The sequence below is a fragment of the Babylonia areolata genome, chromosome 31, assembly GCF_041734735.1.
Source record: "Babylonia areolata isolate BAREFJ2019XMU chromosome 31, ASM4173473v1, whole genome shotgun sequence".
NCBI lineage: Eukaryota > Metazoa > Mollusca > Gastropoda > Neogastropoda > Buccinidae > Babylonia > Babylonia areolata.
Window position 1 is genome coordinate 2,390,230 of NC_134906.1, and position 26,529 is coordinate 2,416,758.

A 26,529-nucleotide genomic window follows, 5' to 3' on the forward strand; every position below is an offset into this window, starting at 1 on the left:
CGGTGAACAAAACTGCATGCTCCCCTGAAGTCTGCCACAAGCGAGGTCATCCATGATAGGGTACATGCAGTGGATGGAGCACTGGGTTGAGCCCTAAACGTTGAGCCTTATGCCCAGGAAATTGTGGTTACCAAAAGACATCCTCAGTGAACACCTGTTTTCAATGAACTCATTAACTATACTGACAGTGGTGGGAACGATGTATGAATTAGATTGTTGGAAATAATTATACATCAGACCCTCTTACTGCAAGTTGACACCTGCAAGTGCATTGTGTTTTTTCAGAAGCCCCAACCTGCGCATTTAAATTCCATGGCTTCTCAATGAATGTTACGTCAGTGTCGGCGATGGACTGTTCGTTTTCACCGCGAATCTCTCAGTCAGTTACATCAGTTGTTTTTCTGCTGCAGTTTTGCTCTCTTTGTGTCTCATCACGGCTGGTGAAGTAGAAAAGGAAGTAAGAAAACTAAAAAAAAAAAGAAAAGGGAAGAAATAAAAAGAAAGAAAAAAAAAAGGGGGGTGGGGGTGGGGGTTCTCTATCGAATCAGAACAGAATCACAATCTTTACTGTTGACATTTTGCGAGGCACGCTTTATATCCCCCACCGTTTCAGTTCCAGCTTGACAGTGAATTGTTCGTGAGCAGGACAGTCAGTGGAGTTTTCTCTGCAAGCAACTGGCATTTAATTAATGATGAAAATTGAGTAAGACAGGCAGACCGACCGATAAATGATAGAAAAAAACAGAAACAGAGACAGGCAGACTGACAGGCTTATAATATATAATGTACTTATGTGTAGTGTAGTGAAGTGTTTTTTAGTGCAATACAGGCGCACCACAGAAAAGATTCAAGGACCAACTGAAGAAGCAACCGTACCAAGCGGACATCAACCCCAAGACATGGGAGCAGTAAGCATCAGATAGAGGTAGCTGGAGATCTTCAACGCTCAGGGGAACCCAACACTTTGAGGAAACCAGAAGACTGAACATCCAGGAGAAAAGGAGAAGGAAAGACCCAGGTCCACAGCCCAGCAACGCAGGCCAGATCTACACCTGCCCACAATGCCACAGACTCTGCAGATCACGGATTGGACTAATTAGTCATCAAAAGGCATGCCGCCCATCCCTGGCGGGAACTTCCCACTGATCTTCGCAAGCGAAGAACCAGCCCTCACTCACTCAGTGTAGTGTAGTGCAGTACGTTTTGTCACAGTACATTTCTCTGCGAAATTTGTGAACTCGGGGTGTACACCTCAAGCAGGGATCAATGGATAAATGATTGGGATCGGAACTTCCGGCCTCTGTTTCCGGCAAACGGCTGAAACATCAACAATGGGTGTTTGTTGATTGTATGAATGATGTGAATTTCCTCTATCATGTCGCAAGCTTTCACTTCAACAAGAAAAAAAAATCAGTTCGGTGAATTACAAGTCCTATTTTTAACGTCCTAAATTCATGGACCTATTTTACTGGCAATTTTTATGCATAGATGAAACGATATTACCATTAGTAGATCAGTGTTGTGCCACCAACTTTCAGTGGTTTTCGACTCTATTTTGAACGTTATTTTACTCAGTTTTCATGCGAATCCAGTCACTAAACTAACTTGTCGCCATCTTGCTTTTTTCCGTTTTTTGTCCCGCAAACCATGAAAATGAAAGCAAGAAAAACATGGCAGCTTGAGAGGACAATTAAGCGTCGGTTCGGGTTCGTGTTGTGGGTCATTTCGCGTCGAATTTGATACCTGTTTCTTGATTAGTAGGGTCGACTACACGCAACGTCTCTCATATGTCTTCATTACTTCTTCTTCTGCGTTCACTCGTATGCACACGAGTGGGCTTTTACGTGTATGACCGTTTTTGCCCCGCCATGTAGGCAGCCATACTCCGTTTTCGGGGGTGTGCATGCTGGGTATGTTCTTGTTTCCATAACCCACCGAACGCTGACATGGGTTACAGGATCTTTAACGTGCGTATTTGATCTTCTGCTTGCATATACACACGAAGGGGGTTCAGGCACTAGCAGGTCTGCACATATGTTGACCTGGGAGATCGTAAAAATCTCCACCCTTTACCCACCAGGCGCCGTCACCGTGATTCGAACCCGGGACCCTCAGATTGACAGTCCAACGCTGTAACCACTCGGCTATTGCGCCCGTCGTCTCCATTACACTGAAGTATACGAAAAATTTTCGGTTTAAATAGGTGCAATATTTTAGGACGCTAAATTAGGACATTACCAACCACTGAGTTTTATACTCACTCACCGCCCAGACGGGCGCAATAGCCGCGTGGTTAAAGCATTGGACTTTCAATCTGAGGGTCCTGGGTTCGAATCTCGGTAACGGCACCTTGTGGGAAAAGGGTGGAGACAAAAGGGTGGTCAACATAAATTATGTGCAGACCTCAGCTGCTAGTGACTGAACCCCCTTCTTCTTCTTCTTCCTGCAATGCCCATCAGCCGTTAGTCCGGCTATTATTGACATGTGGGAGGTGTGCAGCATGGAGAGGGAGAGAGAAGAGAGGAGGGGAAAAGAATTGTGGCCCTAACGGTTAAGGCGCAACTGCATGCGGAGCTGCACTCAGGCCTTCAGTTCAGGCCCAAGGCCCTGTAGCAACCTAAGTGAAGCTGCAAGCCCGCGAATCGCTGTACCACCGGAAAAAAAAAAGGCAGAGGGGTTTAGAGTTTACTGTGATCTGGACACCTTGGAGATGAAGGTGTCCAAGGAGGGGGAACTGGATGGTCTCAGCAGGGAGGACATTCCAGTCACAGATGGTTCAGGGGAAACAGGAGCAGCTTCTGTAATCTGTGAAGCATGTGATCCGCTAGTACTGGTTTGTGTGGTACGTTCTTCTGTTGCTTGCAGTCAGGGTTTTGAGGCTGTCACACCTTACGCATGCCAGGCCGCTCTGTATCTTGTACAGCATGGCAAGTTGGCTGGTGTGGCGGCGTTGTTGAAGGGAGGTCCACTGGAGTTGATCTAACATATCGGCAACTCTGGATGTGTTTCTGTGCCGGTTCAGGACAAAGAGGGCTGCTCTTCGCTGGGTTTTCTCCAGCTTGTTGGTCAGCTTGTCGATGTGCGGGTCCCAAATGGTGCAAGCGTACTCCATAATGGGCCTAACTATGACCTCGTACTCGAGCTCCTTTGTCTTGGTTGAGCACACCTTCAAGTTCCTTCTCAGGAAGCCCAGTATTCTGTTGGCCCTTGCACAAACATTGCCCACATGGACTCAACAGGACAGTTTGACTGTCGGGTGACCCCGAGACACTCATTCAAGGGTGTGGCCGTGGAGGGTGTACTTGGTGTTGGCCTTCGTGTGTATATGCACGCAGAAGATCAAACTCGCCTGTTAAAGATCCTGTAATCCATCTCAGCGTTCGGTGGGTTATGGATACAAGTACATACTCAGCATGCAAACCCCTGAAAACGGAGTATGGCTGCCTACATGGCGGGGTATAGAAACAGCCATACATGCTAAATGTCACACTGATGTCTGTCTTAGTGTGTGTGTGCCAGTGTGTGCGTGTGTGTGTGTGCCTGAAATCTGATTGAATGATACCAGACAGGAAACGAATGATGAGCGCCCAATGGCAGCCGTCAGTCGGCAGTCTACCCAGGTAGGCAGCCTGTTGTGCAAAATGACCCCAAGATTGTAAAGCACTTAGAGCTTCGTCTCAGACTGAGGATAGGCGCTGTATAAGTAAAGTGCTTAGAGCTTGGTCTCCAACCAAGGATAGGCGCTGTATAAGTATCCATATCATCATCATCACTTAAATTATGTTGCAGTCATGGTCCCGTTTTGCAGTGGGTGACCAACCACTACCTCCTTGGGTTCTACGGCTTCTCCTGGGTGTCCCAGGTTATGTCCGCCATCATCGCCAGTGAGAGATGCTTCTGTATCCTCCACCCCCTCCGCTCCCGCACCGTCCTACGCACATCCACCACCACCTGCATCATCGTCGCCTTCTTCGTCGTAATCGTCGGCGTCTACTTTGTTGTGGTCACTCGCTACCACATCGTGTGCGCCTATGACCCGATAAACGAAGCCGAAATCATGACGGTGATAGGGAGCGAATTTTACTACCGACATCAGAAGCTGGTGGATTTCTTGGACGTGTTCGTGTATGGAATTGGTTTGCCCGGGGTGGTGATTGTGGTGGTGACGTCAACAACGATTTTGACGTCAGTGAAATTACGTCAGGCTGCCAAGTGGCGAGCTGGGATTTCTTCTCGTGGTGGTGGTGGTGGTGGTTGGAGTGAGGAAGGTGATGGTGGGCATACTTCGTTACAAGAGATCGCTCTGACCAAGATGTTGGTTTACAACTCGGTGTTTTTCATCGTCTGTGTGACTCCGAATGGTTTGTTCAGGTGAGTGGCTGTAATGGTAAGTATAGTTTAGTTTGTGCGTGTGTGTGTGTGTGTGTGTGTGTGTGAGTGTGTGGTGTATATAAAATCCCTGAAAATACCCCTAATAAAGTAATATCCAGTAAGTAATAATAATATCCAGTAAATAAGTAAAACGTACACATGCAAAATAAGAATAAGAAGAAAAAAGAGCGAGTCAGAACATCATGGAATGATATGCATACCATTATGAAGATAGCAATGACACAAATTAGCAAAAGAAACACACGTTGTGTTTCTCTCTAATCGATACATAATTTACATTGCAAGCCGAGATTCATGGCACATATACCAACTTACTGTTCATTTCCATTTACTGGAGGATTCACTGTGTCAGAGGACAGAAAACAACAAGTCCATGATGAAATAAAGAAACATCAGGATGGCCAAGACCAACCTGAATATATGGACAGGCCTTTCAGTTTCAAACTGAAGGAGTTTGAAGAAGCCGTAAAGTCTTTGCAGGACAAAAAATCTCCAGGCCATGACAAAGTCACCAACGAAATGCTAAAACACCTTGGCACCAAAGCAGAGACCAAACTCCTTACTCTCTTCAGCAACAGTTGGAAGACGGGGCATGTTCCACAGAGCTGGCGAGAAGCTGACAGGGCTGATAGTTATTGCCCCATCAGCCTCGCCAGCTGTGTGGGCAAGCTCCTAGAGCGTATGATCAACTCGCACCTAGTTTGGCACCTGGAGAAGAACAACATCATCACTCCAGAGCAGGCAGGCTTCTGCCACATCATTCCACTGAGGACCAAGTGACCAACATAGCCCAGAAGATCGAGGATGGCTTCCAGGACAAACAGCATACACTGACGGTGTGGATAGACATGGAAAAGGCATACAACAAAGTCTGGAAGGATGGTCTCCGGAGGAAGCTCCAGAAGAGTGGTGTGACTGGCTGTATGTACCAGTGGATCTTGCAGTACCTGAACAATAGGAAGGCCCGAGTCCATGTCAATGGAGCATACAGTCGGAAGAAGACACTGAGAGAAGGATTTCCTCAAGGAGGTGTCCTCAGCCCTACACTATTCCTCCTCTTTATCAATGACATCGTCAAAGATGTGCCACTCAAAGTCCAGGGAGCCATCTGCAGACGATCTTGTCCTATGGTGCTCGGAAGAACACCTCACAACTGCCAGCTAAAGTCTACCGCAGGTGCTGGATGTTCATAAAAGCTGGACAAAACAGTGGCTGGTGACAATAATGCCAAAAAGACCACTTACACAGTTTTCAGCCTCTCACCCAAAGAACAGAAACCCACCCTGCACATCAGTGGACAAACTCTGCTTGCTGAGAACAACCCCACATACCTGGGAGTCACTTTTGACAAATGCCTGATGAGGAAAAAGCAAGCAGAGAAAGCAGAATCAAGAGCAAAAGTACGACTTGCCCTCATGAAGAATCTGGCAGGAACAACATGGGGCGCAGACAACACAACCCTCAGGAGGCTGTACACTGGTAGAGTCAGGCCAGTGCTGGAGTATGGCATGACTGCATGGGGCACTAAGGCCAAGTCCAACATTGAACGGATCAGCAAGGTTCAGAATGAAGCTACCCATATCATCACAGGGGCCATGAGGTCTACGCCAATTCAGGAGCTTGAAACCATCACAGAGCTCCAGCCCCTTGAGGACCGCAGAGACGCTAAACACCTGACCCAGGCCGCCGAGTTCAAGTTTGCAAGGCCACCCCATGAAGGACAGACTGTCCCAGCCAACAAAAGGATGGCTGAAGAGAGTGAGCTTCGTACACCGGAGCAGGATCCTAGAACAACATCAAGATATCCTTGACCATGCCCCCAAAGTGATACCCCGCTGTCTTGCCATCCCTGCCTGGAGCGAAGGAAGCCCTCCCCTCATCCAGTGCAGCATTCCTGGTGTTGGCCCCAAAGATTCCCAAAGCGGCCCTGAAAGAAAGTCCCTCACCCATGAACACCTCCACATCCAGTTCCCCAACGAGTTCTGGACTCATGTCTACAACAACGGCTGTGCAGCAGATGCCATTTGGAACAGAGGGGCAGGAGTCTATGTTCAGTATCCAGGAGGCAGAGAAGAAAAGATCTGCCTCGCTACCAGCCTGTACTCCACCAGTTACAGAGCCGAAGCAGAAGCTTTGAAAACAACAGCAGCCCACATTGAGGTCAGCCCCTACGTCAGCCACAACGTTGTCTTCCTGACCGAAGCCCTGTCCATTTTGCAGGCCCTTTGGTCCAACAGAGATCCAGAACTCAACGATCTGTCCTCCTCTCTCGCCTCTCTCTGCACAAGTTACACAGTCACCCTGCAGTGGATTCCCTCCCATTGCAACGTGCTTGGCAACGAGACTGCTGACTCCCTGGCAAAGGAAGACACTACAAAAGAGCAGACGGACAGGTCTGCCAGCTACTCTGAATCCAGGACCATCATTAAGGCCAAGCTGCAGAACAAGTGGAAGCAGCAGCATTCACGCCACAGCAGAGCAGACCCGTACTACCTGCTGACTCGTTGAGAGCAGGTAGCCATTTTCAGGCTCAGGACAGGCCACAACCGACTGAAACACCATCTATACAAGAAACTCCATATCGTCAACACAGAGCAGTGCCCTTGCAGAACAGGCAGCCAGACAACAGAACATCTGCTGCAGTCCTGCCCGCTCCACCAAGCGCTCCGAGAGAAAACCTGGCCCAACCCAATCCCAGCGGCCCGGAAGTTCTACGGAGGACTGGAGGACCTGTGACATACTGCCGCCTTCATCGAGGAGACGGGGGAATCCATCTGATAAATGACGAACGAGACAACAACTGGAGGATTCTAGAAAACTCCTATACAAAAATGATTATAAAATTATGAGTTTCAAGAATATCTGTGTATAATATTATTATCATTCTACTGATTTTTTTTTCTCAAGGCCTGAATAAGTGTGTTGGGTTACGCTGCTGGTCAGGCATCTGCTTGGCAGATGTAGTGTAGTGTATATGAATTTGATTGAACGCAGTGACGCCTCCTTGAGCTACTGATACTGTTACTGTTCCCCATACCTTTACAATCGTTTATCCCTGGTTAAAAAAAAAAAGTGTCCCAGTATTGAACTCTTTCACTATATTTTCATCATTTGCTTTCTTTGTTTTTTTTTCAGTTTGTGATTAGTGATTGAATGTTTTTTTAGTTGTAATATTCATACTTCTGTTTCTTTTCATTGACTGCATGTTGACAGCTATCATTCTGAAAAAAAACAAACACTACCATCATGTTAACCGTATTTTTTTCTAGAGGATTTATGCCTGTTTATGCAGGTTCGCGCTGCTCTTTATGCCAGAGATGAACGCGGGGCGCAGGCACCATAACTTCTTCATGATGGGCCACTGGATCCTCAACGTCTTCTCCTTCATCAACGCCACCTTCAACTTCATCATCTACTACATCATGGGCTCCCGCTACAGACACACGGTGACTCAGTTGCTGTGCTGGCAGAGAACCTCTCTTTAAGTGGGGATGGGGGTGAGGAAAGAGGGAGGGGGTGGGGGTGGGTTGTGACATTCACCACAGGGAGATGGTGGTGTCGTTCATGGTCAGTGGGTGGAGTGGTGCAATATAATTTGATGTTGTGTAATATGATGTGGTGTGGTGTACTATTATGTGGTGTGGTGTGGTGTGGTGTAATGTCATTTGATGTGGTGTAGTATGATGTTGTGTAATATGATGTGATGTGGTGTAATGTGATATAGTGTTATGTGATGTTATATGATGTAGATGTGGTGTAATGTGATATGGTGTGGTGTGGTGTAATGTGATGTATTGTAACACGATGTGTAATGTAATATGGTGTGATGTGATGTCATGTGATATGGTATGATGTGGTGTAATGCGATGTGGTGTAATATGATATAGTGTGATGTGATGTGGTTTAATGTGATATCGTATGATGTGGTGGGGTATAATGTGATGTGTAATATGATGTGAAGTCATGTGATATGGTGTGATGTATCTCCAGTAACCGATAGACTGACCGATTGCACATTATGTGTTGTGTTGCAAAAAGGAATTGCATGTGTTGAAGAGAAAACATTGGGTTGGTTGATTGTATTTGTCTTGAGTTTTTTTGTTGGCAGGCAGGCAGGCTGGCTGGCTGACTGGATGAATGAATGTATGGATGGACGGACGTAACTGATTTGTCAGTTAGAACATATTGCTCCGGAGTGGTCCTGTTGAAGGTGAAAAGATCTGCATACCATACACAGCAGAAGAAAGGATTTATCTGGTCGTTCAGGCTGTTAGGTAGGGCATTAACAGTCATCATTCAGAGATCAGGTGTGTCAGAAACTATGTTCCAGAAACTTTTTAATTGCTGCAGTGAAAGCCATCAAAAGCTTCAGAGCCACATATCCTTCCCCAACAATAAGACTAAGAGACACCCAAGGCCAACGATTCAGAAACCTACATACATCACTGCATATTACGCATAAATCGTTCAGGAAAATTAGTTGTTTTGTTCAGGCAATAACGGGACTGAAGTAATAAAAAACGGGTCCTCTTAGGTATGTGCCAGACCAATTGGAACATGGCAAAACCAAGCTATAGACGGAAAACACGTGTATGCATCTGGATGTAGGGGTAGCCTTTGTCCTGACCAAGACCACAAAGCCTGAATGAATGGGTCAAACCTTATATTATCAAAAATATTGCAAGTCAAACGAAAAGCATCATATTTCTTACAGTCAATTAAGTAATATGAAGTTCATGAATCAAAATGTTCATAAACTATTCATGGGAACCGCACATCCATTAACATTCATCAGACCATTCCATTCATGAAGATCTGGCATGAGAATTTGAAGAAGATGAATGCGACTGATGCCTTGTTCATGAACTAGTCATGAAATTTAATGAATTATCCACTAATATTACCCAAATAACTCTTTAAAAAAAAGAGAGAGAAAAAAAGAGAGAAAAGCCATGAACTTCATAAAAAAAAAGAGAAAAAAAAGAAGAAAATTCACTGACTGCCTTTTTAGGCAGTGCCAAATCTAAATGGACCCCCATTAGCAGCAACATCAACATTATCATCATCAGTATAGAAAACAAAATGTACCCCCCCACCTCCCACACCATTCTGGAACACACACACACACACATATACGTACACACACACACATATATGTACACACACACACACACACACACAAGCAACAATATCAATAAACAATACACAGAAAAAAAGTGTCATCAGTCCAGGTTTCCTTTGCTTATCAGTTGTCTTCTTTCTGCTCCTCAACGGAATCTTCAAACAGCTCAATGGCACCTTCAGCAACTCTCATCACTTTTTCTCCATGTGCAGCAAGCATTTCTTCAATGTTCCTGGTGGAAAGCAGAGATAATAATACTGATCAATATTGATGACTACACTGTAGTAATAATATACATAAATAAAACACACACACATATGTGTACACACACACACACATATATATATATGTGTATATATATGTATATATATGACATCAGGAAAAATACAATCTGTGGTGTTTTTTCCTTTAGAGGAGAGAGTAAAGGGGGTGGGGTGCTAAGTCCTTGTAGATCATTTCATATATGCATATATACCACTGTCTATCTATGGATTTACAAAAGCTCACACTTGGGCCAACAGCAAAGTGAGAGCTGTTTGATTAATTGTTTCTCCACTGCAATGGGAAGTCATTAACAGCTTAGTCTTTTGTGAAGAACTATGACTCTCAAACTAGGAGGCAAGATTGCAATAGCTCTTAGTGCTACAGCCTTGGGGGCTAGTTGGCCTTTGGGCAAGACACTCTCCACTATAATCAAATTCTAGACAGGACAGCAGATGCTTCTTTTGCTGTTCTGGTGATCATAGTCTGATATGACTGACTATCATATAAATGAAGTTCAGTAACATCCTGTTTCCCCCTTTTTTAATCATCCTTAACTACAGCAGTGGGATCTAGCTGATGTGGGTTAATGACACACACACTCCTGCCATTCCAGAGAATGCATGAACTTTATGAGAAGCAGCTACACACTTTCTCAGAACAGTGTCACTGATCTTGACAAATGGAAATTAATTTTCCAGACTGAATGTGTTCAAGAAACCCCAGCTGGAAGAAACAGAAGAAAAAAAATCACACTAATTATATAAATGTTTGATTTCAAAATCATTTTTATCTTTTTTCAAAATAAAGAAAATAAAGAACATACATATGCAAGTATGCATCAGCTTCCAATGATCTTAAAGGCATGTTAATATCTTATTGCTAATAATATATTCATGCTCCTCAATATTGATCAAATTCATACATGTGATTCCTTGAATGTTTGAAACTTGTCAAAGTTTTGAATAGTAAACATCATTCATTTGTTAGGTGCAGGACATTACAAGCCAGCATTATTATACTGACCACTGATAATGAGAAATAGCACAATATTTCAGCTTCCATTATCATAAACCACTGATGAAGTGATAGCAAAATATTTAAGCCAGCATTATTATAGTCTACTGACAAGGAGTGATAGCACAATATTTCAAATTTTTGTGACCCTCAACACCGCAGTCAAATGCTTTCCAAACAAGGACTTTATAAGATGCTCCCATCTGATACCTGTAAATTTATACACATTACGTAATATAAACAACGTGCTGTGATTTGTGTGTGTGTGCATTTACGTGTTCATGTGAGTGCACACTTGTGTGTATAATATGTGTGTGTGTGCATTTACAGGTTCATGTGAGTGCACACTTATGTGTATAATAATGTGTGTGTGTGTGTGTGTGTGAGGGGGGTGGGCGGTGGGCTTACAAATAATAAATTTGTATATCTGCTATATATTTTTTTTTTACGTACTTGTGTTCAATGTCTTTAAACCAGCCCAAGTTGTCTGCAATGAGATGTCGATTTTTACAGCCTTTGCATGTTACAATCACCAATCCCTTTTCATAGGCAAGCTTTGAAAACGAGTTTGCGTTTCTTTCGCCGCACACTTTGCATGTGTACTGCAGTGCCAGGCGTGATGTTATTTTCCCAAGTTCAGTTTTTCCAGTGCCAGCATCTGATCCAGAACTGTCTGCACTACTGCTATTTTGCCTTTGCTGCTGAAGAACAAGTGAACACTGTGCAGAGTTTTCTTTGAATTTGCTGATGGTAGGATAGAGCCCAGGTACGCGAAACACCTTTCTGGAATCCTTGGTCGAAAATGTCGCAAACCTTGCATCAGATCCTGAGCAAAGCATTCTCACAGAAGAAAAACGGAAGAGAGATGTGCGTGGTTTTCTCGATAACTGATTCATGCCTATAACAAGTTGTTTTGCTGCAAAACGCACGCCGTTGGATGACATTTTAAGTTTTTTACTATGTCTTGTTTACGTTGTTGACTGCAAAGCACTGCCCAACGTGGTTATTATTTCTCTGTCAATTAGAGTAGCCTTTCCTGTGAAGGGAGATTATTCCGAAAAATTGAAAGGAAGATCAGCGCTTCAACACGAACACTGGTCAGTGATCGTTGAAGCTTTTGTTTTTCGACCTACCGTTAAAGATTTGATTCATTGCAGATCTTTTGTTCTGCAAGCAGTCTGATAAAGTGGGGCGGGGGTTACAGGTTAGTGTACTAATCTGCATATGGCGATATGTGAACAGAAGTGCATGAACATGAAGTTGATTTCGACAGGAAAGGAATCATTTCTTTGAGACTTCAGTTACTCAAGGCGGCGTCACTGCGTTCGGACAAATCCCACACAACTCCACATCTGCAGAGCAGATGCTTGACCAGCAGCGTAACCAAACGCGCTTTGTCAGACCTTGAGGGGAAAAAAAGGAAATGAAAAAAAAATGCCAGAAATGGTCAAAATTATGACCGCTGAACATTAATGGAAGAAGAAGAAATAAAAAAATTTAATGAGATACAAAAGTTAATAAATCTCGATTGATTTAATTAAGGAATTAACAACAACAAAAAACCAACCAACAAACAAAAAACAACAACAAATGATTTTGAAAAAAACAAAACAAAAAACAACAACAAAACCTAAAGAAAGAAATAGATGAATGAATGACACTGACAGAAGATGAAATTTAGGGAAAAGGGATACAAATGATAGGAATAACAGTACTGATAGAAAAAAAAAAGTATGCAAGTGTAAATGAACACACACTCTCTTCAGTTTAGATGCTTGATATTGGATGAGACATCTATCATACAAAATTATTTTATTCTCTCTCTCTCTCTGTCTCTGTCTCTCTCTGTCTCTCTGTCTCTCTGTCTCTCTCTCTCTCTCTCTCTCTCTCTCTCTTATTGGATGAGACATCTATCATACAAAGTTCTCTCTCTCTCTCTCTCTCTCTCTCTCTCTCTCTCTCTCTCTGAGGTCTCTGTGTGTGTCTATTGACAAGCTAGTGATTTTCTTTTTTTCCCCTTTACTTTGCAAAGCAGGTTCTTTATTTCAGAAGTACAGTAGTTGCAATATATATGAAGACATTCTTATTCTAACAGCATGGCACAATTCATTAATCATATGATATAGTATATACTGATATAGGTTGACACACAGCACAAAAAATATATATTATATCCACACACATTTCGAAGACTGACAACAGCGGCTACTTTTTATCCATGCACAAATACGCACACGTACAGTCTCTCTCCTACTGTTTCCATGCTTTTTCCCCTATTCTCCTTTTTTTTCAGTTTGTCATAAATATTTACATTTATGTGTCCTGTGACTGATAAACATTGAAGCTTCATAAACGGTTGTAAACAAAGAAAACCCATCTTAAGGTTAGGTGATTTTCTGCTTGTACTTTTTGTTTTCAGGTGAAAAAGACGTTACAGAAGAATGGCCGAGAGCAGTGTGGAAGTTCTGAAATTCAAGGATGAGAAGCCTGTTCCTGACAAAACCTTTGACTACCCTGTGCCAGACCACGGTGATGGCAAGGTTCCTGTTGTCATTGACAATGGTGAGTGAAGCTGTGAAGAGGCAGCATAAGAAACGGGATTGTAATTTTTTTTATCATTTGATTCTGTCCATGAAACAGATCTTGTGTTCTACAGTTCAGGCATACCTTCTGTTACTGAGGGCCAGTATTTGTTCCAGAAAAAATGGACAGAGGGCCCTGGAAATACGGATGTTTGCTGCATGTCCTGGAAAATTAAAATTCCGACTGTAACATTTTTTTCCCCTAAGTATCTATTGGGTATAACTTATATGTGCACCCTTACATGGCTTTTCGACCATTGCCAAAGACACTTCTTTAAGACTTATGGAAATGCTGCCGAATATTACCAAAGCAACTTTGTGAAAAGCAGGAACTATTCGCACAGTACCTAAGCGATTTCTGTCACTGGCGAAGTAACTTTGGCAAGACCAATACACATGCGGGTAAGCACCAACATCTTTAATGCGGACAGCCTTTTGAAAGTGGAGGCATGATGCTTCTAGCTGTCAGACACCTGTTGTGTGTTTGCTGAGATATTCCTGAAAATAATACCCTGTCCCTGATTCTAATGTGTGTTGTTCATGAAAAGCAGATTTGGGGGTAGGCAAGCCTGACAGTTTCTGTTTCAGTTTCTCAAAGAGGCGTCACTGTGTTCAGACAAGTCTATGTATATATACGCTACACCACATCTTTTAGGCAGATGCCTGACAGCAGCATATTCCAACACACCAGTCAGGCCTGGAGTGTATGTGTCCTTATGAAAGTGGATGTCTTCTACAAAATTTTGCCAGAGGACAACTCTTCTGTTGTACACTGAACACCACCGAAGTGACTCAGCAGCAGTGCAGGATCTCTTCTGGTGTGTGGCCTCCTGGCGACCTAACATTGATGGTTCCCTGTGTACTGCCGATGCTGGAACTGCGAAGGACGAACCCGGGTGTGGCCATGTATGGGGGAATCTAAATGAGCGGCGTGGGAGTAATGCCACCAAAACGGTGCAGATGATGGGGCAGCAACAAAAAAAAACAAAAACAAAAAAAAAAAAAACCCAAAAAACCCAACTCTTCTGTTGTCATGGGCTCTTTTTCAGCGCGCCAAGTGCTTGCTGTTCACGGGACCTCAGTTTATCATCTCCTCTGAATGACTAGATGCTCAGTTTGATATTTCCAGTCAAACTCAGGAGAAAAGGCAAGAGCAGGAATTGAATCCAGACCCTCACGGACACTGTTGGCAGATGAGCATCTTAACCATTTGTATTTGTATTTCTTTTTATCACAACAGATTTCTCTGTGTGAAATTTGTGCTGCTCTCCCCAGGGAGAGCGCGTCGCTACACTACAGCGCCACCCATTTTTTTGTATTTTTTCCTGCGTGTAGTTTTATTTGTTTTTCCTATAGAAGTGGATTTTTCTACAGAATTTTGCCAGGAACAACCCTTTTGTTGCCGTGGGTTCTTTTACATGCGCTAAGTGCATGCTGCACACGGGACCTCGGTTTATCGTCTAATCCGAATGACTAGCGTCCAGACCAGGCGACCTAACATCGATGGTTCCCTGTGGACTGCCGACGCTGGAACTGCGACGGACGAACCCGGGTGTGGCCGTGTATGGGGGAATCTAAATGAGCGGCGTGGGAGTAATGCCACTGAAACGGTGCAGATGATGGGGCAGAAAAAAAAAAACAAAACAAAAAAAAACCCTTTTGTTGCCGTGGGTTCTTTTACATGCGCTAAGTGCATGCTGCACACGGGACCTCGGTTTATCGTCTAATCCGAATGACTAGCGTCCAGACCACCACTCAAGGTCTAGTGGAGGGGGAGAAAATATCGGCGGCCGAGCCGTGATTCGAACCAGCGCACTCAGATTCTCTCGCTTCCTAGGCGGATGCGTTACCACTAGGCCATCACTCCACATTCTGCATCCTTCCCCCCAAAGTGGGTACAGTGGGGTAATGACGAAATTCAGCAGTATCCAAAAGGAATTCTAATCTCTTCCCACACCTAGAACCAACCCAAAACAACAAGACATTTATTCCCCACAAAACCCAGAGCCAGTGATGACACTGGTCCCAGTCAGCACATGAATAGTGCACAATGGTGAGTGAAGCTGTTGAGAAGTAGCATAGGAAAGAAGACTAATTTTACAGCATTTGATTCTGTCCATGAAAAAAAAAATCTTGTGTTCTTCGGAGCCAAGAAACATTTTGTAATCTCATTTTATTTCTCTGGTTTTATAGCTGTTGATATTGGTTGAAGGAAGTTCATGAGATGGGTATGTGTTGCATATAATTTGTTTTGCTAATGACAAGGGGAAAAAAAAGAAAAAAAAGAAGAAAAAAAAAGAAGAAGAAGAAGAAAAAAAAGAAGAAGACAGAAACTGATGGTGCACTTGTGTGTAATTCTGAAACTTAATCCAGGTTGTGTGTAATTCAGAAACTTAATCCAAGTTGTGGCAGATGTCTGCAAAATGGTTTCAAGAAACCTAATCACAGAGTGTTTTGCAGGGTCCTGCAGTTGTCGTGTGGGATGGGCCACTGACGACAAGCCCAAGATGATTTTCCGAAATGTCACCGCCAAGCAGCGGGGAAAGAAGGTACTGCCCTGTCCTGTTCAGAATGATATCTCAACTTGTATCAAACATTGGCCTAAGCTTACAGTTGGTCCAACAGCAATGTGAGGGCTCTGTGATGACCGGTTTTCCCCACTCCTATGGGAATTCATTTACAGCTTTGTCTTTTGTGAAGGACTGTAACTGTCAAACTAGGAGGCAAGATTGCACTGGCTTTACTAGTGCTGTAGCCTTGGGGGATTGTTGGCCTTTGGAAACCATTGCAACGCCCTCTTGACCAGGAGCTTGGGCAAGACGCTGTCCACTGTGATTAAATTCTAGCCCAGTATTGACTGTCGACAGTGGGAATGTAGTTTGGGCAAGATGTTCTCCACTGTGATTAAATTCTAGCCCAGTATTGATTGTCGAGAGAGTGGGAATGTAGCTTGAGCAAGCCGCTCTCCACTATGATCAAATTCTAGCCCAGTATTGATTGTCGAGAGAGTGGGGATGTAGTTTGGGCAAGATGCTCTCCACTATGATCAAATTCTAGCCCAGATACTGATTGTTGAGAGAGTGGGGATGTAGTTTGGGCAAGACGCTCTCCACTATGGTCAAATTCTAGCCCAGTATTGATTGTTGAGAGAGTGGGGATGTAGTTTGGGCAAGACGTTCTCCACTATGATCAAATTCTAGCCCAGTATTGACTGTCGAGACAGCAGTTGCCTTCTCCTCTGCTGTTCTGATGGTCATGGTCAGACACAACTGTCATACTTAACCCTTTCACCGCCAAACTCACATTTATGCACAAGCTAGGTAGAGGACAGATGTCACTGAAGGGTGACCAGATCATGGCTCTGTTATACATGAACCTACTGCTGTTAATGTTCAGTGGTAGGATAGGCCATATTTTTTATACATCGCAGGGGTAATCCCCAACTATTCTTAGACGCTGTATTTTCAGTGTTCATAGCACAAGTGAATTTTGCACTCTAAATTGACTGGCGGTGAAAGGGTTAAACTACTATAACTACTGCTGCAACAACAACAACTACCACGACTACAACAATTACAACAACAACAACTCCTCCTCCTCCTCCTCCTCCTACTCACACCTCCCAGGCACGGACCTTCTGGCATTTGCAATGTAACAAGTTGTTCATTCATCAACATACATGTATACATCCAGTCCACCATACATAAACAAGCATGTGCACACACACACACATGCGCACGCACGCACGCACGCACGCACAAAACCACACCCACACATGTACACACATGACCGACAAACAGTTCAAGGAACACATTGGTCACCTAATAATAAGATGGTGTTTGTATTTGTATTTCTTTTTATCGCAACAGATTTCTCTGTGTGAAATTCGGGCTGCTCTCTCTAGGGAGAACACGTCGCTACACTACAGCGCCACCAATTTTTTTTAATTTTATTATTTTTACCTGCGTGCAGTTCGATTTGTTTTTCCTATCGAAGTGGACTTTTCTACAGAATTTTGCCAGGAACAACCCATTTGTTGCCATGGGTTCTTCTATGCGTGCTAAGTGCATGCTTCACACAGGACCTCGGTTTATCGTCTCATCTGAATGACGAGTGTCCACATCACCACTCAAGGTCTAGTGGAGGGGGAGAAAATAGTGGCGGCTGAGCCGTAATTCGAACCAGCGCGCTCAGATTCTCTCGCTTCCTAGGCGGACGCGTTACCTCTAGGCCATCCCTCCAAGGCAGAACAGAAAAGGCGTGATTTGAGAAACGTTTTTCAGACTGAACTTGGGGAATCCACCTGATGGACTGAGAAGGGCATGTATATGCTAATGGACCCACCCACCCACCCACCCGTCGCCCAGGGCAACAGTCTGAATGCTTGTTTTCTTTCTGTTCAGGAAAATGAACTCCAGATTGGCAATGACATTGTGAACATTGATGTCATACGATGGATACTGAGATCGCAGTTTGACCGCAATGTTGTCACCACGTATGATGTGCAGGTGGGTTTTGTGTTCATGTTTGACTTAAAAATTTTTTAATTTTATTTGTTGTTGTTTAATTAGGGGAGGGGGGGGAGAAATATGGAGTACAAATTTGTATATTATTAGTTTTTCAAACATTTATCGCTTTATAGATTTGGTAACTGGACACACAGACACATTCTTTCTTTCTTTATTTTTAAACTGTTTTTCTTGCTACATATGGGTACAGAATACATAATCACAATCAGTACAGCAAGGAACAGTACATTGATTGAGCTATGCACGCATCATCGGCACAATTTATATTACACATACACACATACACGCACGCACGCTCATGTGTGTGTACAAAAATATACCTTTGGTTTTTGAACACCCTGGACTGACTCGCCGTGTCATTTGATAATGTTGACAGGAACAGATCTTTGATCACATTTTCACTCACCTGGGCGTCAACTCTGAGGGAAGTGTTGAACATCCCATGGTGCTGACGGAGGCCGTCGTCAATCCCAACTACTGTCGACAGCGTAAGTTGACTCTGTGTATGTGTGAGTTTGTGTGTGTGTGTGTGTGTGTGTGTGTGACTGTGAGTGTCACTGTTTGTGTTCATGTGGGTGTGGGTGTTCATGTGTGTGTGTGTGTGTGTGTGTGTGTGTGTGTGTGTGTGTGTGTGTGTGTTTTTCTGTGTATATTTATAAATGTTGAAATGATACATGCAACAAATAGTTTAGATGAACCCATTTGCATAAAATTTTTGTTTTGATTTCAAGTTAAGAACAACGATATACATTTTATCTGTGATGAATGTAGTTAATGGGTTTGATGTGTGAAAAAATTCCTGCAGGTATCCAAATAATCATTTTGTAGTTGTTTTGCCTGACTGGTTGGTGCCATATACTGTACCATGTCAAACTGATGCAAACCAGGCCCATCTATTTGTTCCTCTTGGCCAAAATTTCGCAGCAACTCAGTAATAAGACGTGTCTTTAATAGTCCGCCATTTGCTAGCCAATTGACTCCATTTCTGGCTGGAGTTAATTACTCATTCGCAAAGGCCACCATTTCTGAGATCGTACATTATCAACTTGCTCTGTCTTTGCCAACCTTTCGTGGATTGGAAATGTTATTTTCTTGCATGGTTGTTGTTTGTTGTGGCTTTCTGGGATGTTTTTGTCTCAGAATTCTTCTTCTTCTTCTTCTTCTGCGTTCACTCATATGCACACGAGTGGGCTTTAACGTGTATGACCGTTTTTACCCCGCCATGTAGGCAGCCATACTCCGTTTTCGGGGGTGTGCATGCTGGGTATGTTCTTGTTTCCATAACCCACCGAACGCTGACATGGATTATAGGATCTTTAACGTGCGTATTTGATCTTCTGCTTGCATATACACACGAAGGGGGTTCAGGCACTAGCAGGTCTGCACATATGTTGACCTGGGAGATCGTAAAAATCTTCACCCTTTACCCACCAGGTGCCGTCACCGTGATTCGAACCCGGGACCCTCAGATTGACAGTCCAACGCTTTAACCGCTCGGCTATTGTGCCCATCGTCTCAAAATTCAAATAACTTACATTGTTTGTGTCAGTTTTTGATGTCTGATTTGATGTTTTTGCATTGTGAAATTCGGTTTGGGTGTCCCACAGAGATGTCGGAGCTGTTGTTCGAGTGTTACAGCATTCCCAGCGTCTGCTATGGCGTGGATTCGCTCTTCAGCTTTTTCCACAATTACCCTGAAGCCAGTGAGTACATGGCGAAAAACAAACTTCAGCAACATGAATTAGAATTTTTGTTTGAGTCTCTGCATGCGTTCATCTGACTGTGTGTGTGTATGTGTGTGGTGCTTGGTGTTTTGATTACATGGATGATGAATGGATGTTTACTTTGTTGTTGAGGTGACTGTACGGTACAGTATCAGCATCAGTAGCTCAAGGAGGTGTCGCTGCGTTCGGACAAATCCATATACGCTACACCACATTTGCCAAGCAGATGCCTAACCAGCAACGTAACCCAACGCGCTTTGTCAGGCCTTGAGAAAAAAGAAGAAGAAGATAAATACATAAAAAAGAACTACTACTACTAATAATATGTATAAAGGCGCAAAAACTTGAAGTCAACTATAGGTGTACAAAAAAACAAAAACAAAAACAAAACAAAAAACTAACTAAATAAATAATGGGATAGTTGATAGAGAAATTTTGACTTGTGATCATGGCTGTTTTTTTTTTTTTTACGTAACTCCATCCAAGACCCTCTTTTTGCGTGGAACCGAATGGGAAAATCCCAGGGAACGGGCCATCGCCAGGGTAGTAATTTTCAGAGTGTTTTCACACAAATGCGATTTATACATGCATGTATATGAATGTGTATTGTGTGTGCGTGTGTTTATGTAAGTTTGTGCCTGCCTATGTGTGCGTATGTGTTAGGGTAGCTGTTAGATACACATGTATGTTAAAATGCATGTATGCAGTGTGTGTGTGTGTGTGTGTGTGTGTGTGTGTGTGTGTGTGTGTGTGTGTAGTCACATTTTGGTGTGTGTATGTGATAGATATAATGTTTTATGTTAACAAAAGCGTTTTTGTAAAGCACCTACAGCAGATTTCTGGATAATGTGCTATATAAGTATCCACTATTATTATTATTATTATTATTATACTGAAAACAGGAGGAGGGAGGAAGAAAGAAGAGCCAAGTGTGATTGGAACAGGGAGTGGGAAGTAGTAACAGAAAAAGAAAGTCGTGGAAAACAGGCACCCGCTCAGAGTAGCACTGAGGTGGGGAAAGAAACAGGCACCCGCTCAAAGTACCATTGAGGTGGGGAAAGAGGAAGTCGGGAAACAGAAAAGGTAGAAAATGACTAAAAGAAATGTGTAACTAACAAGCAATTAAATGTGTAACTAACAAGCAATTAAATCACTAAGATTAAGGTTTAAAGAGGGGGGGATGACAAAACCTGAAATTTAAGACTGAAAAGGTGGTTGGAGTTTTATAAGTCTGAAATTCGCCAGTTCTGAAGTGTGTGTGTATGTTTTTGTGTGTGTGTGTGTGTGTGTGTGAGCGCACGTGCACAGAGGACGGGGTCATCCTAAGACTGCAGGTACCGTGCAAAACTGACTCAGTTTTGTCTTGTGAACTTCACTGTGTGTGTGTGTGTGTGTGTGTGTGTGTGTGTGCCTTGTGTACATGTGTGTGCATGTATGCGTACACATATGTGTGTGTGTGTGCGTGCATGTATGCATGTGTACATTCGTGTGTGTGTGTGTGTGTGTGTTTGTGCGCACAGAGGACGGGGTGATTCTGGACTGTGGCTACCAGACCACCCACGTGCTGCCTGTGCTTGACGGGCGCCTAGCGTCGGCCCACTGCCGTCGCATCAACGTAGGGGGCGCCCACGCCGACTTCTTCCTGCAGCGCCTCCTGCAGCTCAAGTACCCGGGTCACTCGGCAGCCTTGACCTTGTCCAGGGCAGAGGTCGGTGGTGTTTTACTTTCTGGCTGCCTTGTCTCGTTTGGATATATGTGTTTTTGACGACTGCGTCGACGACGTTGATGACGATGACATCAATAATGATGGTGATAATGATAATTATGATAATAATGATGATACATGGTGCATATATATAGGGCTTTCAAACCTCTCAAAGTGCGATGATGATGATGATGATGACAACGAGGAGGAGGAGGAGTAGGATATAGATGATGATGATGGTGACAGTAATAATATCAGTGATTATGATTACGGTTCTGGTGATTATGATCATAGTGCTGATGATATACGGTGCATATCTAGGCCTTTCAAACCTTTCAAAGCACTTTGGAATCATATGTCAGTCAAACAAAACACACGCACGCCCACTTGCACATATGTGCATGCAAGCATACACACACACACATACACACACACACACACAAACACACGCACACACACAAGCATGTATTCACACACACACATATATGCATGCACACATGTACACACACACACACACACACACTCACTCACTCACTCACTCACTCACTCACTCACTCACTCACTCACACACATGACTGGAAAAAATACAACTAACAATCAGACCAAAACAGTTTTCAATTCCAATCCGGTATTTCAAAGTCAAAGAACAATACCACTCGCTGTGCATATTGGCATGAATGTGACATCAGTGTGGTTAACTCACTCAGTACGGCCAGTCCTCTCTTCTCCTCTACACAGACCCCTCGGATGTCCAGTGGGTGTCTGAATGACCCAACCTTTAGCTTCCGTCGTCAGAATTGTGGTATAATTTGTCAACATTCACCTCTTCAGTATAAGAGCCTTCCACTTGCAATATTTTGATGATGGTAACTGGGGTGAAACGCTGTTAACGTTGTCTTTTTCGCCGTTCGTATGGAGAGAGTTAATCTCAACAAAAAATGGTTGATGCTGGGAATATCCAGCATGGTAGATGGTGCACAACCGTCCCAGAGCTGCTGATTCTTGATCACATTCTCAGTCACACAAAAGGAAGGTAAGGGCAGAATGGTCAAGATGGTTATCTGCTGATACAGTGTTGGTGAGGGTCTGGGTTCAGATCCATGCGTGTGTGTGTGTGTGTGTGTGTGTGTGTGTGTGTGTGTGTTTGTGTGTGTGTGTGTTTGTGTGTGTGTGTGTTAATGTCTGTGTGTGTGTGTGTGTGTTTGTGTGTGTGTGTGTGTTTGTGTGTGTGTGTGTGTGTGTGTGTGTGTGTGTGTGACATTGTTGTGTATTTGGAAATGTTTGTTCTGGGCACGAAAAGATTATTTTGCAGTAATCCTCCATACTCCAACAGGAGTGAAAGGATAATTAAAACTTGAAACTTTGTGTGTGTGTGTGTGTGTGTGTGTGTGTGTGTGTGTGTGTGTGTGTGTGTGTGTGTGTGTGTGTGTGTGTGTGTGTGTGTGTGTTAATGTCTGTGTGTGTGTGTGTTTATGTGTGTGTGTGTGTGTGTGTTTATGTATGTGTGTGTGTGTGTGTGTGTGTTTATGTATGTGTGTGTGTGTGTATGTGTGCATGTGTGTGTGCATGCATGTGTGTGTATGTGTGTGTGTGTGTGTGTGTGTGCGTGTGTGTGCATGTGTGTATGCGTGCATGTTCTTTTAACAGGAACTTCAGAGGGACCACACGTACTATTCTCAGAACTACAGGTCGGAGCTGTCGAAATGGGCAGAGACGGAGCATTACCTGAAAAACGTTCGCCGCTTTCAGCTTCCCTTCACTCCAGTAAGTTTCCACGTTCCTGCGGCATTGCTGTGCTGTTAGAAGACCTGTGTTACTGATGTTTTTAAAGAAGAAGAATTTAGAGAAGAAGAAGAGGGTCAAAAGAGGGTGCTAGCCAGCGGGACAAAGGGGAGGTTACCTACTTCCGGGAGGTTATCGGCCGTAGTTTATTTTCTCCGCATAGGCGGATAGTAGTTTGCACAGGCAGGAATGTCAGACCCCTGCCGGAGTCTGCACTAGTTGGGTCACGGTAAGTATGTTATTTAAACGTAATTTTAGATAGAAAATTTCCAATTGCACTGTAATGTGGGTGAGAGTGAAATAAGGTTAATAAGGAAGGTACTGCATTGAATATAGAACACAAAATGAGATGAAGAGATTGTACTTTCTTGTGGTTTTTTTTAAGTATTAGTGCAATTCTTTTTTCTTTTTTTTTTTTTTTTTTGCATGCCTGAAATTGAGTGAAAATTATCTTGATCAAGTGTTTGCTCAAGATTTAGTCGGTTTTCTGTGCTGCTAGGGAGTTATGTGTGCATATGTACAGCATTTATTTGTTCTGTTGTTGTATGTTTGAAAGTCATCTTGATGAAAATTATCATGATGCCGTGTTTCTTGTACATAATGTGCTTGATGAAGAAAGTGATGACATCTGTTTGTGGTGTAAAACGTCCTCGTGCTTTGGAATGTGTGGCCTAGAGGTAACGCGTCCGCCTAGGAAGCTAGAGGATCTGAGGGCACTGGTTCGAATCACGGCTCAGCCGCCGATATTTTCTCCCCCTCCATTAGACCTTGAGTGGTGGTCTGGATGAGACGATAAACCGAGGTCCCGTGTGCAGCATGCACTTAGCGCACGTAAAAGAACCCACGGCAATAAAAGGGTTGTTCCTGGCAAAATTCTGTAGAAAAATCCACTTCGACAGGAAAAACAAATAAAACTGCACGCAGGAAAAAATACAAAAAAATGGGTGGCGCTGTAGTGTAGCGACGCCCTCTCCCTGGGGAGAGCAGCCCGAATTTCACACAGAGAAATCTGTTGTGATAAAAAGGAATACAAATACAAATACAAAATGTTTGGAAGACGATCAATTTTTGCATTTAAAAATACACGACCTAGCTACACACATAGTGAAATCAAAAGTAACATCTGTTTTCAAGTGTTTGTCTACCCCGGGAGATTACCAGTTCACATGAGGTCTTCATGTTTGAACAGTTTCCACAATTTTCAGCGATATAACCTTTCTTCTGTGACAGTTACCAGGCAGTCAGATGAGTGCAGAACAGCAGAAGGAAAGACGAGAGCAGCAGATCATGCGGCTCAAAGAAGCCAACAGACGAAGGCGAATGGAAAAGGTACGGCCGTGGCAAGGTTGAGTTCTGTCTTTTCTTTCGTCGTTTAAAAGTAAGTTTTAATTGTGCGACCTGTTTGAAGACATAATTGGACACAAAACAGAAACACCAAAGAATTGATAGACAGATAGAAAATGCGAAAAATCTTAGCCGTATGAAGTGCACAGGAACAGGTGTCGAGATGGGCTGCCGGAAAAAGAGGGCGCTAGCCAGGGGTACAAAGGGGACGTTACCTACTTCCGGGAGGTTATCGGCCGTAGTACTTTCAATTTCTCCGCATGGGCGGATAGTAGTTTGCACAAGACAGGAATGCACTAGTTGGGTCACGGTAAGTATGTTATTTAAACGTAATTTTAGATAGAAAATTTCCTTTTTCCTCAAAACATTCCTAGTGTGGCAAGGATGGATTTTAGTCTTTTCTTTTTGTTGTTCGTACAATAAGTGTTCATCAAGACATTTCTAGTATGGCAAGGATGGATTTTAGTCTTTTCTTTTTGTTGTTCGTACAATAAGTGTTCATCAAGATATTCCTAGTGTGGCAAGGATGGATTTTAGTCTTTTCTTCTTTGTTCGCGGCCTGCGACTCTCATGTTCACTCATATACATATGTGGGCTTTTACGTGTATGACCGTGTTGCCCCCACCAAGCAGGCATATTCAGTTTCCATGGTGTTCGGGGTGTGTATGCTGGGTATGTTCTTTGTTTCCACGACCCACTGAACTCTGACATGGATTACGAGATCTGAAATATGTGTGTTTGACCTTCTGCATGGGTATACACACTGGGAGATTGGAGAAAAACTGCACCCTTTAACAACCAGGCACCAGGACCAGGATTTGAACCCTGTACAGTGTAGCCTCAGATTGAAAGTCCAACCTTTTAACCATGTGGCAGCTGTGCCTATCATTCTTGTCGGGTTTTTTTTGTAGTTGTTGTTGTTGATAAAATAAGCTTTTTCAAACAATTTCATAGTATTCATGTGTTCACACTTTTTAGTCCCATATTTTGATAACGATTAAAAAAAAAAAAAAAAAACAGAAAAACAAAAAATCCTACCCAAGAAAAGTTTTTGTAAGTTACTGACTGCAGTTTCCTCCCCTGCTGTGCACAGCTACGTGAAGATGAGGAGGAACTACAGAGGCTGATGGCCGTCCAGGATCTGATGGTGGAAGAGGATGATGAAGCTTTTGATGTGAGTGATATGTACTGTAAAGTTCCGTCTATTGAGCGCACTGGTATGTAAGCCGCACCCACTAAATTTTGGAAAAGATTGAACTTTATACATACATAAGTCGCACCGGTTTATAAGCCGCACTTATTTCTGGTACTGGAACACATACTGATACAACAGAAAAGCTGTCGATACTGTATGTTATGAAATAAACACAAGCGGGAACAACACAAAGAAAAGCAAGCGAGTTGAAGAGAACCAGCACAACTTCCTCCGCCATCTTGTCACTGACTTCAGCCTCGCTTTCACTTCATGAACATGAAGGTGGAGGTCACTGCTGGTTCGTCACTTGCACTGTCGTCTGCTAGGTCGATCGCCTTCAATTTGAAGGCTGCATCATAGGCATAACGTCGTGTTTTTGGCATGATGAGGGTGTACGCTTGAGCAGAGTAGAACTGAATGCTGATCTGAAGGCTTTAATGTGTGCGGATTTGATTTATAAAACATGAACAGTTAGCACACTGTCCTGAAGCTCATCCAAAAATTCATGGACAGAAATCATGATTTTGGTGAGTTGAAGGGGTAGCTAAGAATAGACAAGAATGTGACACTCCCGGGATCGTTAAAATCTGCAGATAAGCCGCATCATTGTATAAGCCGCAGAGGTTGAAGCTGGGGTAAAAAGTAGCGGCTTATAGGCTGAACTTTACGGTATATGTGTGTTTTTAGTTATTCTCCGTTCTTTTCCATTGTTTTGTGTGATTTTCTTTGTCAGCTTTTTTTTCATTTCCCACTGATTTTTTTTTTCATTATCCTCGTATTTTCTTTGTTTTGTTTTCCCAAATGCTTTACATTTTCATTGTTGTCATGTTTTGTGTTTTTTAAAATTTCCTCAGTGAATTCAGTGTTCTCAAGAGT

At 43.3% G+C, this 26,529-nt stretch overlaps 2 protein-coding genes across 2 annotated transcripts in view; both read left to right on the plus strand.

Moving 5' to 3' along the window:
• Positions 1 to 7,877, plus strand: part of LOC143275745 (uncharacterized) — an 8,781-nt gene extending 904 nt beyond the window's left edge. Inside the window, exons 2-3 of the mRNA XM_076580022.1 lie at positions 3,790 to 4,371; positions 7,685 to 7,877. Of these exons, the coding sequence (XP_076436137.1) occupies positions 3,790 to 4,371; positions 7,685 to 7,877 (775 nt within the window). The remainder of the gene's footprint in view (positions 1 to 3,789; positions 4,372 to 7,684) is intronic.
• A 3,964-nt stretch (positions 7,878 to 11,841) lies between these two features.
• Positions 11,842 to 26,529, plus strand: part of LOC143275863 (actin-related protein 5-like) — a 29,824-nt gene continuing 15,136 nt past the window's right edge. Inside the window, exons 1-10 of the mRNA XM_076580155.1 lie at positions 11,842 to 11,889; positions 13,212 to 13,354; positions 15,835 to 15,923; positions 17,778 to 17,882; positions 18,280 to 18,391; positions 19,511 to 19,606; positions 21,148 to 21,335; positions 22,980 to 23,096; positions 24,345 to 24,443; positions 25,552 to 25,632. Coding sequence (XP_076436270.1) covers positions 13,234 to 13,354; positions 15,835 to 15,923; positions 17,778 to 17,882; positions 18,280 to 18,391; positions 19,511 to 19,606; positions 21,148 to 21,335; positions 22,980 to 23,096; positions 24,345 to 24,443; positions 25,552 to 25,632 — 1,008 coding nt within the window. The 5' untranslated portion in view covers positions 11,842 to 11,889; positions 13,212 to 13,233. The remainder of the gene's footprint in view (positions 11,890 to 13,211; positions 13,355 to 15,834; positions 15,924 to 17,777; positions 17,883 to 18,279; positions 18,392 to 19,510; positions 19,607 to 21,147; positions 21,336 to 22,979; positions 23,097 to 24,344; positions 24,444 to 25,551; positions 25,633 to 26,529) is intronic.